The following is a 13,236-nucleotide window of genomic DNA, read 5'->3' as shown; positions in this document are numbered from 1 at the left end:
GAGTGAACTAAGGAATTGTATAGTATTGTGAGTATAAGATTTCTTGAGCTTGTAGAAAAATAAGGCAAAATGCCAATTAAGAAAATCTCGAGAATTAAAAAAATAAAAACAAAGTGAGTTGGAAAAAAAGTGAGCTCACATTTGTTCAGAAAAAAATCAAGTTCAGATGATTGTACTCATGAATACTATACTACGCCTTAGTAAAGGGAGAAATAAGTAAGGTGAGAGAAGTGAATATAAGGTGGTGAGCTACATGTATACTTGGAGGAATATCGGGGATAATATAATGTGCCAAACTACTTTCGTGCATAGCAATTTTATCGAGCCTATTCTTGAAATCCGAACGTACCTAAGCCATAGAATGTTACAAGTCAAAAAGTTCTATGTGACTTAGGTAATACTTTATGTGGATGAAATTGTGTCAAGTTTTGATATTTTTACCGCTTATATTCATTTGAACATAATTGTATATTTATATATCGATTTTGATGGAAACCTATACTTAACATTCTTTTATTTGTTTTCTTTGTAATTTAGTGAACTAACTGGTCTAATTTTAGAAATTGTGAGTCAATTGTATATCATGCTAGAGTTATATGTTTATTACATTATCTTGTCAACATATTTCTATCCAATTTCCTGTATCAAACTAGCTCAAGTACATTTTCTTTTCTTGCAGTTATTTCTCGTTTTCAGTTTAGTTGTTTTTTATTTTTTTTTTCTTGTTGTTTTTGTTTAGTTTGCTTGATGGCAAAGACTTAAGTATGAGGGTGGTTGACCTAACTTCAAATGTAGTAATAATTTTGGTATATTTCCGCATTTAATGAGCTTTTTTCTAGGCGTTTTATAATTTATTATTACATTTTTGTTAGTTAGTAGCTAAGTAGTAAAAGTTAATAAAATAAGTATTTTTGACACATTTTTTGGTGTTAGTAACCTATTATGCTGACACAAGCCTTAGGTAGGTTTAATTTGTGTATTTAAGTGTGCAGGGTGTTTAATTTTAGGCCCAATTGATGTAGGAACTTGGGACGAATGTTGCACAAGCTTCCCAAGCCGCGAAAGCATGACATGAATGTCCAAAGCCACAAAAAGATTGTTATGGTGAGACATGCAATGTCTATGGCACAACACGTAGCCTGTGTTGAGCCATAATAGACTATGTTGAGCAATAGCAACTCCTATGTTGAGCCATAGCTTGAACGTGGGTCACAAGCAATGATGACATCAGTAGTTGTGTTTGTCCAGATTTTAAGATATCATTTGATATCAAACAATTATTAGTATCGGAGGCATATCGGGCATAAAGTGCACATATTTTAGCCGATGAATAAGAGGCTTCTGTACACAAATTAGGGCATCCATCCATCAAACACAATTTTTCTCATTCAGTTTTCTTTGTATTTTCTTTTTATATTTGCTTACTCGGAACTTTTTATTCCAATGTGAATACAATTGCAAGCGGAGATTGCTTCGAATTCGAATTTTAATATATTATCAATGAACATTCTTTTTCCTCTTCTCTTCTATTTTTTTTATTTATATTTCGTTGATTTAGCTAATTAATCGTTGTATAAATATTAGAATAGATTATTGTGCTTTACTTATATCTTGCATGATTCGGTTATTAAACCGATTCATCTGTTAAGTAATTATTTATCTAAAATAGGTTGTTTATTCAAAAGTACTTAGTATATTATGGAGTGACGCCCTTGATAGAATATATAGACAGGTGAGACTGGAAAGGTATTCTGTCGTGTATAACTTGTACCAAGCGTTGAGACCGGAAGGGTATTCGAATGCCTCAGAAGAGACTGGAAGGGTGACTTAGGTAGTAATCCTTAGTGAAGATGAGACCGAAAGGGTATTCTTAGCTAAGGTTGATAAATAACTCAATCGAGGATAATTAATTATTTAATTAGATAATTAGGGATTTAATCGATCATAGGCTAGAAGCTCGCATTGTTGACACTAGGAATAGAAAATTCCATTAGGTTAATTAGTTTAATTAATATTTTAATTTGGATTAACGCTACTAATTCATAACTCGATTAGATTAGTATTTATTTTTTGTAATTGATTTAATAATAATTTCTCCAATCTGCAATTCCTTGAGTAAGATCCTCAAAATACTTATCAGTGTTTCGTTGTAACATTTCTATATCACAATTTGACTTATATACTTGCGGACACCGCCAATTTAATTTTTTATATTTTTGGAGTGATATTTTTACTATAAACAATAACATATTTAGAGGAGGTCAAGGGATTTAAAGTAAGGAGAATATTCTCGATTGGTGGAGTTATTTTCTCAAATGTAGTTGTCTTTGTATGCAAAAGAAGCTATGTTTTACAATTTTATAGATGAAAAAGATTGCAACAGGAGATTTTAGCTCCCTTTGCATCTCACCAGTAAGGCGAGCTGAAATGCTCCAATAAGTTAACAGGGTTTATTATGGCAAAATTGAAGTATATATATATTTATTTATTTTTATCGAACGGTAAAATGAGTAAATTGACTCAAAAATAGACTTAGCTTAATTTTTTTAAAATCGGATTAGTGATTGACCCGATCCAACCCGACCAATTGCATTCCGCTTTGTCATTCAATTTTTTGGCTGCCGTCAACGTTCTCAAATATCTTTTCCCTGACCGTTTTCAAGTTGAATTTTGCTGGACTCGTATTACTAATTGATGGCTAATGAAAGGTGAAATGATCGGATTTTGTTGTGTCATGGGGTTATTGTTTAAGAATATTGCAGTAGGTGATGCTTTGAAATGTTGGTGGCCTTGGACGATGTTGATTTTGTCGAAGGGGGAGACTCTTGAACTGGGTTTTGATGGAGTTTTTGTAGCTGTTTTAGGTCCTTACTGGATTGTTTGTAAGGGTGCTGTTTTGGGTGCATTGGACGTGTGATATATGTTGTTTTAGGTGCCTATATTGGTTCTTGTAATGCAGGTATTGAGTAGGTTTTGGCTTGTTATGGGGTGTGGTTTTGTTGATTTTTAGGGAGCGATTGTGTTTTACTATAGCTGTGTCGTTGATGTCGTATGATGTATAGCCTTGCTTGACATTTTGGTCACTGATTTCTCGATTATTTTTGGGTTTAATCTCTTTTTCTTTTTTTTTTTGAAAGAACAATCCGTTTTTGTTTTGGTTGAGAAAAGAGCGTTGATATTTTATTTTTTCTGATGAGCAAGGTATTTGATATGTCTCATGTCACCTCTGTTGGATACCCCATATGACATTTGTAAGAAAAAAAAAACTATAATTTTAACACGTCCATATTTCATGGATTGTATAAGAACATTTGGACTTCTTTTTTTTTTTTGGTAGTGATTTGCATAATATTCTTTTGATCAACTAATATTTAGATATATAAAAACATGGCACGACCGAGTAACCCTCCAAAATAAAAAGGGAACCCCATCATCTTAATTGAGTCCGAGGTTCCATGGAGTTAAGATCTAGCGCCGGCCATCATCATAACCTTAAACTCTTCGAAATCAATCATCCCATTTCCATCCTTATCCACTCCACTTATCATCTTCCTACATTCCATGATCGAGCATTCATCTCCGAGGCTTTTGAAAACTTGGTGAAGTTCCTCGGCCGTAATAAACCCATTCCCGTCAATATCATACACCAAGAAAGCATCCTTCAGGTTCTCCAGAACCTTGTTTGAGTCCACTCCTTTGGTGTTCAGCTCCACAAACTCCTTGAAATCTATGAACCCATCACCATCAGTGTCGATTTCTTTGATTATTTTCAGGAGTTCATCTTCGGAGGGTTGTAGGCCGAGAGAACCCAAGACGGAACCAAGCTCCGAAGATGAGATCTTACCGTCGCCATTGATGTCGAACCTTTTGAAAACTAGTTCCAGTTCTTCAAGTTGGGTTCGCATTGGAGATGAAGAAGCAACTGGATTTGAGGGATTTTGCTTCTTTTCCCTACTCAAAATCGACCCAAATCCCATTAGATTGCTATCACTTGGATTCAAAGATGAGAAATGAATGGAAAAGCAATTAGAGATTCTTTTGGTTGAAGAAAAAAACAGGCCATGAGAAATTAATAAAGCACAATATTGGTTAGAAAAAAAAATGGAGATTCAAGTTTTTTTTTTTTTTTGGTTTGGATCGGTAGGTTCTGTTGGTTGTTAGAGAGGGAGTTTAGGCATGATTGGTTTGTATCCAGAGTTTGTTTGAAAAGAAACAACAAACTTGACATGTCTTTCGGCTTTAACTTGTGTCAAACCGTGATATTTGGAATGCTCGTACGGATGTTGAAATACTATTATTATTATTTCCACTAGATTTTGTCGACTTTGTTTTATAACAACCGTATTGTATATGTCTATGAATTATATTACAAAATGGAAAAAAATTCATGTACACTGGAAAAATAGAAAATTGTTTTTTAGCTATTGCAAAAATTTTATTAATTTAATTAGATGATGTGGTATTATTTTAATATATATAACATTACATGTTTCACCTAACTCGTTGTAACTTAGAAATACTTAAAGCAATTGCATTTAACCAATGAATCTAAGGTATGAAATCAAATATGGATTTTAATTTTTTTATTAAGTGAACATGGCCACTGCTCGATTTACAATTTTCAAACTGAAGATATGGTACATGTAACTAGACACTGCTTTGGAGCAGTCGTTATGGTTAAGGTTGAAAAGATTGATAAATTTATGCCAATGGAGACTAAAGATTAGATCTTTGTTAAACATTCTAACTCAGGTTGCTTTGCCAAGGATAATGAATATCAGGATATGAGATTTGAGATTTTCTCTTGTTGTTTATGGAACAGACGGAATAAATTAGTTTTTTGATTCATATTTCACTGAAACAGAAGGCATTTGGGAAAGAAGTAAGTGAGTTTGGCTTGAGGTGCGGTAGTCCCTACCAACCGAAGTAGTCAACAGAAGACACAGTGAGACTTATTAGCATTAGATGGTCAATTGGCACACTCCTCCTCAAGGATGGTTTAAGATCAATTCTGATGGAGAGCTTAAGTTGAATTAAAATGTTGCTACTTCAAGAGGCATAATTAGAGATGATCGTGGAAATTGGATGGCAGGCTTTACTCGTATAGTCGGTCGTTCTTTGGTATTGGATGCCGATGTTTAGGGTGCCATGGACGGACTTTCGGCATTTGGGATCACTTGACTTGCAACGTGTTATATTGGAAATGGACAGCCTTGCTGCTGCCAATCTTATCAATAACAACTCAAATGAAGACTACTCCAATACATTAGTTCGATGGATTCGAAATTCGCGATTGGGAGGTTACTGTCCAACATACTTATAGGGAAGGTAATAGAGTCACAGGCACTGTGGCAAATCTAAGAACATGTATGAGCGTGGGATTTCATCTATTTGACTCTCCTCATCTTGAGATAGAATAGATTCTGCTTGAGGATGAGAATGACTTGGCTTTTGTGAAAATTGTTCTAGCTTCATGTAAACTTGTTCCTTTCTTTTAATAAAAAAAAAATCACTTCATATTTTAAATTGATGAATCTATGTTTCGTCTATTACAAATATGTCTATTTTGCTTGTTTATCTATCATACAAAGTTTTATTATTTCATTTTAAAAGTACAGCGATTAAAATCTATACTTAATATAAAATTAATTCCTTAAGAGTCACTAAAACTTAATAGAGGTATCATAGTAATTTAAGCATATAATATATGTAACACCTCTCATTCAACTCGATTGCGGGATCTGAGTTACAAGATGATACAGTCGATAACAAAATAATTATAGACATTTAACAAATAAAACGAAACAAAACCCAATAATTTCAATAATTTAAATCATTCAATACAATTTAAAACTTTTCCCGAGTCTTATGCGAGGTTACGTAAGCTCTAAATTTAACCTAGGATCGAATAAGGACTACATTTCAAAGAATTCAAAATTTCCAAACGACATCACCACGTGACTTCATCTACGTCGTGACGTCGCCAAACAGTGTGCCACATCACGACGTCGAACCACTTGATGTCGGGACGTTACAAACTATTGGTCGTTGTCGAGACGAGGATTCTGTTTAGTGCAAAAATAAGTCATTTGTTACCTATTTCATGCCAATCTAAACTATTAGTGTATTTGGTGCATAAATGCACACTTAAATCTACACAAAACCAGTCCAAAAACATGTCTAAACATTTATTCAACTATTTCTAAACTTCCATTCTAACATTTCCATAAATTTGTTAAAACAAATCCATCAAAGATATACCAATTCAACCAACCAATCCTTGGTCCATAACCATCCAAAATCATCATTTTGTCATGCATTATCGTACTCAAAATATCATTTAAGTAATGTTCATAAGACCACAACAGATTACCAATTCATTCTTACCACTTTTAACCATTCAAATAACATTCAAAGACATTAATTCAAAACTAAAATCAACATGAACTACTTAGCAAATAATGCCTAACCTCAAACATTAACTAATTCAAACCAACATATCCAACTAGTAATATAAACAATCATATATACACATACTCTAGGTCCAAATTATCACTTACTGACACCTATACTGCATAACTGAATGTAAATGAACAAGACTACCAAATCAACAGCTAGATAGTGTGAGCTCTAAGGTGATCCGATTGACAAGTTTGGCTAACAGACAAACTACAAAAAAAGAAAACAACAGCCAAGTAAGAATTTTGAATGCTCAGTAAGTTCATAATCATAAAACGATAAACTTACCTCATTTAATACTATATATGATAACGTAAATAATCCAACATTTAGATCTAACATGCCAATTCAATTCCACAAGGTGAATTCTCATTTGCATTCCATACGATAAGTTAACATATATATATACATATACATTTATCATTAAACGATATTTCGATATAAATCATATAACCAATCTGATATTGAACCACATTCTTATCAAACTCATACCATATCAATATCATTACTCAATTCGTATTAGTCATTTAGTCCAATGAACTTTAGTAAATAAATTCGAATACACGGGTACTACACCACACTAGAGAGCACCGTAGTGTTATACAAAAGCACTATAATGCAAGGAAAGGCACCGAAGTGCAAACCCGTACAAGCGCACAACTAACTCTATTGGCATGCCAAATGTGTCCTATTCTTTACTACACTCACTCGGGCGTCACTTTATACAGATTTTAACACTTCTTTCCAATTTAATTCAAATCTCACATTTTGTAATATTTTGTACATAATTCAAAAAATAATAAACATACATACATTCACATAACAAGATTTTATCAATTAAATATACATATACTTATCATATGAACTTACCAGACAAAATCAACAATTAATTAAACATCAAGGACTAATCTGCTAATTTGCCTTTTCCGCTATTATCTACGGTTTAGTTCAAATCTCAATCTATAATAATAATAATAATTCATTTCAATTATCAATTCCAAATACTTAATATCAGTCTATTATATGCTTATGACAATTTTATTTCAATTTTTTAATGTTTCCTAAAATTTTGCATTTTATTCAATTTAGTCCCTAAAATTGAAAATGTCATAACTTTCAAATTTGAGCTTCGATTTCGAAACCGATCTCAATTTCATCCTTCTACATCCCTCTAATTCCTATATTTACAGAAATTTCTTACTAAATTTGAAATATTTGCACTTTAGTTTCTATGCTCAAAATTAACAACTTTCACCTTACAAATTAGTCATTTTTAATTTTTAAGCTTAAAATCTAACTAAATTACATAAAAAAACTTCAAGAAATTATCGATAGTAACTTTTAAAAACTTCAACAGTTTCAGAAATTGGTACATGAGTTAGTTAAATCAAGTTCTCGAGAACTTAAAAACATAAAATTTATAAGAAAAGCACTTGAAATAGCTTACCAACATAAGGCCTAATGATTGAAAGCTTAAAAACCTTTTTATTTCATTTAGAAACCGTGGAAGGAAGAAGATGAAGAAGAATGTTTTATTATTATTTTTTGAATATATTTACTTTAGCTAAAGTTAATTATTCATAATGTTTATTAACTAAAGCTTAATTAACTAATTACTAATCCTAATTAACATAGTTAGTGATCATCCACCACCGTCAACTATATTTAAAAGGGCTAAAATGCTCAATTGGTCCTTTAGTTAATTAAAATTCCTTAATAATGAACTTTTATCACTTTTACAATTTAGTCCTTATTTATTAATTAACTATCTAAAAGAAAAAATTAAAGGACCAAAATTTAATTAAACTTTATACTAACCTCATAAATATTATTTTAATATTTACAAACTCACTCATCAGAAATGGTGTTCTGAAACTACTATTTTTTATACCATTAAAAAACGACCTTTTACAATATAAAACTAACTCCTTTAAGAGTCATTAACATATAATAGGGTATTATAGTAATTTAAGTATTTTAAAATATATTAATAGGATTATTTTGAAAAAAAGCTAATTAAATATCTATACTTTTATAATTTCCGTTAAATTTTCAATTTAATAAAATTTTTATTGAGAGTGAATATGAGAAGTTTTGGTAAATAAAAATTTAATTAATTATCTTTTCTTAATTTTCTTAATTATTATTATTATTATTTTAGCTATTATATATATGAAACCGGTAAAACGGGTAATTTTAGGGTAGCTTTTTCAAATTTTAGGGATTAAATCTAAATCATAAATATATAACGAAGATAATTTTGTAAATATTTCATGGGTTTAGACTCGATTTTTAAAAAAAAATAACTTCCTCCATCTCAAACTTATTTTTTTTAAAAGAAATTCAACTCTATCAAATCGAATCGAATGAAAACCAATCTATTTCATTTTTTTTATCATATCTCTATCAATAATTACTATTATAAATAAATTGAGTTTGACTCTACTCCATTATTTGTTGGTCCATTAACTAATTAGATTTTGTAAATATTTCAAACGGGTAGAACGGGTTTAGACTTGATTTAAAAAAAAATAACTTCCCCCATCTCAAACTTAATTTTTTTTAAAAGAAATCCAACTCTATCAAATCCGATCAAATGAAAACCAATCTATTTCAAATTTTTTTTATCATATCTATCGGTAATTACTATTACAAATAAATTGAGTTTGATTCTACTCCATTAATTTTTCGTCCATTAACTAATGCATTTTTAATCATTATTTACGAGTAGATTTTTTATATTTAATAGACTTGACTCTACATGGGTCCTACACATTTGAATAACAATGAGTATTATATTAGCTATTAATGGATGAAAATGTAATAGGATGGATCTCAACCCAAATAAATTAGAGTTAATATTTGCTATACTAATAATACTTTTTCTTATTCCACAAATAATCTTAAAAATTGTTATGTGTTTTTTTTTTAATTTTAAATTACTATTTCTGCTATAACACTTACAAATCCCTAATACTATTTGTGGAGCCTAAAAACTCCGCTAATAATTCACTAAATATTTTCCAAATAAATTTTACCTAATTTCACTCCGCAATTATATTCAAATTTTCAGTTTAAAATTTAAAACATGTTTTTCCAACCTCAACATTCATTCCATCCCCTCACATGGCACCTCACGATTTTCATTAAAAAATAGTATAGCAATAAACTATCAATAAAAATCTGTCACCAAAATATCAACTTAAAAATAAACCACTAATACCAAGTAATAACAAAATTGTATATTAAAAATATCATAAAATTATAAAAAAAAATTAAAATTCTAATAAATCATTATTTTTTTTGAAACTATAAAAATATTTTTAAAAAAATTATAGTTATGAATTTTTTTATAAAATTCATAAATTTCTAAAAAATACAAAAAAAATCCAAATATATAATGAAAATATTTTTAAAATTTTAATTTCTTTTGAAATTATAAAAAAAATAATTTCTTACGAAACCACTACAAATTCTTAAAATTATGAAAATTCCAAAAAAATCTAAATTTTTTTTCATAAAAGTATAAAATATTATTAATAATTCTAGGAAGAACACAAAATAAACGATGTTTGACTAAAACCTAGATCAAATCATAAATTAGAATAAATTTAGGCAAATCAACGTAAATACATAACTATTTAAATTCGTTCTAACTTATTATTTGGTTTGGGTTTAGAGTAAACATCGTTTGTTCTTAAGCTCTTCTTAGAATTTTTTTCTATTTTATAAATTTTTATTTTTTGTAATTTTTTTATTTTAAAGAATATAAGTTGTAGGGCCCAATTTTAGTCCGGGGCCCAATAAAAAACAATCCAAGATATAAAGCCCATTTACAACCCAAATACCACCCCACTAAACCACCCTACTAACTCCAACACCCTACTAAACCGACCACTAAACCACCTCACTGATTCCATCACCCCACTTGCCTATAAAAAGAAAGAGGAATCGATTGTAAATTTTGGCTATAAAAGCCATTCAAAACTATTGTAAAGGGGGTTGGTTTTTGGAGATTAATCAAGTATCAAAGCAAAAGAGATTTTTTTTGTCTATTCTCGTTTTAAGTTTTTTGTTTGTTTGTTTGTTTTTTTCTTTCAATTTTCTTTTGTTTTTTTATACGAAAGTAAAAATAAAGGGAAGAAGCTTACCCATTTTAAAATTACCGAAAAAGGGTTTTTTGAGGTCCGGCTGCCGTGTACGGTGGCGTCGACGGCGGCTCGTGGGGGTCCGGTGACCGGAGCAAGGCTGGACCAATGGCCGGATTTAGAAGGGAGGGGGAGAGTGTTATTTTTAATATTGTTATTATTATTATTATTATTATTATTATTTTATTACTGTTACTATTACTATTATTATATATATATTTATTACCATTATTTATTTATTTATTATTATTAGAAACATATTGTTATTTTTATTATTTTATTATTATTATTTTAATTATTATCATGGTAATATATTAACACTATAGGAAAATAGGGCTTTAGCGGCGTTTTTAGCGGCGTTTTATAAAAAAATGCCGTAAAAATTGTAAAACACAGAGCAATAGTAAAACGCCGCTAAAAGACAAAGCAGTAGCGGCGCTTTTGGTAAAACGTCGCTAAAGACAGAGCATTAGCGGCGCTTTTGGTAAAACGCCGCTAAAAGTCATATAACTCTTAAAATCTTAAACCCCAAAAAATCATAAGCACTGTTTTATAACCCCTAAAATAGTAAACCCCTAAATCCTAACAAACCCTAAACACTAAACTATAACCTTTAAAACCCTAAATGACGCAATAGGTGCATTTTTAGCGGCGCTTGGTTATAAACGCCGCTAATGTTAAATTATTTTGTTCAAAACTTCGTCGTTTATCTGTCTTATATATTTTTTACCCACACCTGATACACTTAACATTTTATCCATTTTTCCCTAGTTCTATTTCCCCCTTTTTCCTCATCCTAAATCCCTAAAGTATTATCACCCATTCCCAAATTCGACATCCAAATCCCTAACGAATTTAATAATAATAAAAAAGTAATTTTAATAATTAAACTTAAATTCAAAAATTTGAAACATAGATGAATTAAATTCTTAAGAATAGAAATATAATGACTAAATTTTAATTTTACGAAAAGTGCAAATACTTATCTCATATTTTAGCTTTTACAGATTAAGTGGTTTAGTATTCAATTTGTTAAAGTATGTTAAGAGAATTACTTTTTCTTTTTTAAGATTTAACACTCCTATGTGAGAAAATATTATTTAACTCGTATATTTATTAAAAGTTTATATAAAAATTAATTTAAAAGTCTATATAAAAATTAATTGTTATTTTAATCATAAAGTTAATTGTGTTTCGAATTTTTATTATAGAAAAATATTTGTTAAAAATGAAAAAAATTAAAATACTGTTATTTAAAATAATTTTAAATTTTTTGGGTATATGTCTTATTGTTTTTAATTTATATATTAAATAAATTCTTATATAATAGTAAAAGAGATATATAGTCTTAATAAATTTTAAAATATTGAATTAATTATCATTATAGTTTAAGATTTATGGCTTAGCGTATATGATTTAGGGTTTAAAATATAAGAGTTACTATTTTAAGGTTTATGGATTATGAATTATGGGTTTATGGATTATGGTTTACAGTTTATGGTTTAAGGGTTGGGGTTTAAGGTTCAGGTGTTAGGGGTTAGGGGTTATGGGTTCTGGGTTATGGATTTAAGGGTTATGTTGTATGATTTATGGTTTAGGGGATAAAAGTTAGGGGTTTAGGTTTAGATTAGTTAATTAGTATTTTTTAATTTATATATTAAATAATTTCTTATATATTCGTAAAAGAGATAATATTAAGGCCCCGTTTGTTTGCAGGTAAAATGTTTTCTGGAAAATGATTTATGGAAAATAATTTCTTGAAAAATGATTTCTGGAAAATGATTTACTTTTCTGGTGTTTGGATGAATCTGTGTAAAATATTTTCTGTTGTTTGGCAGATTTCCTGAAAATATTTTCCTGAAAAGCTGTTTTAATAAAAAATTATATATTTAAGAATTTATTATATTTTCCTTGTTTGATTGAGTTTACTTTATATATATTAATAAATTTATATTTTAAATTTATATATTAATAAAAAATTTTCCTTCATATTTTACCCGGGTATAATACGTTGTTGCTGGTGCTCTGTTTGAAATTCTTACTTTACCCGGTTAAAGTGTGTTGAAACTCCAACAACATATTATACTTGTTATGGAAATATTTTAAGCAGCTTTCTTTTCTAACATTCATTGGTTTACATAAGAAAAAGACAATTCTAAATATCCCAACTCATATCTCCATTTTATGATGAAATTTGTTAAATGATGAAATTTTATGTAATCAATTAAAGCTTTTATATTTAAAAATATTTAATCTAAACAATTTGATATATAAAAATATATAAAAAAATTAAAATTTAATCTAATTATTTTAAATATTACTTAAATTTTTTTAAAAAATTATTTAAAAGTAATATGAAATTGTGGTTTTGCATCTTGTTTTTTAAATTGTAAACCTTTACTTAAGAGGAATATTATTAATGAATAAAATGAGTCGAAAGTTTCAGTAAATCCATTCCAACTAATGCAACTCCCTTAGAGTTCCACTAAAAATGATAATCTCAGCACAAAAAATTTGAAAGAAAAAATAGAAAAAATAGAAAAAATATGTTAGAAATATAAAAAATTTAAAATTAAACAATACTGACGTTTTTAGGTAAAATGCCACAAAAAATTGAGCTTAAAAAATT

The 13,236-nt window shown here is 29.1% G+C and overlaps 1 protein-coding gene across 1 annotated transcript; it reads right to left on the bottom strand.

Moving 5' to 3' along the window:
• Positions 1–3,288: 3,288 nt before the first annotated feature.
• On the bottom strand, positions 3,289–4,173 carry LOC107888045 (probable calcium-binding protein CML25). The gene has a single exon (XM_016812222.2). It carries the CDS (start codon positions 3,975–3,977, stop codon positions 3,462–3,464), a length of 516 nt encoding a protein of 171 aa, XP_016667711.1. The 5' UTR covers positions 3,978–4,173; the 3' UTR covers positions 3,289–3,461.
• Positions 4,174–13,236: the final 9,063 nt, after the last annotated feature.

The sequence above is a fragment of the Gossypium hirsutum genome, chromosome A03 (assembly GCF_007990345.1).
Source record: "Gossypium hirsutum isolate 1008001.06 chromosome A03, Gossypium_hirsutum_v2.1, whole genome shotgun sequence".
NCBI classification, from domain to species: Eukaryota; Viridiplantae; Streptophyta; class Magnoliopsida; order Malvales; family Malvaceae; genus Gossypium; species Gossypium hirsutum.
This window is presented reverse-complemented; position numbering and strand designations above follow the sequence as displayed.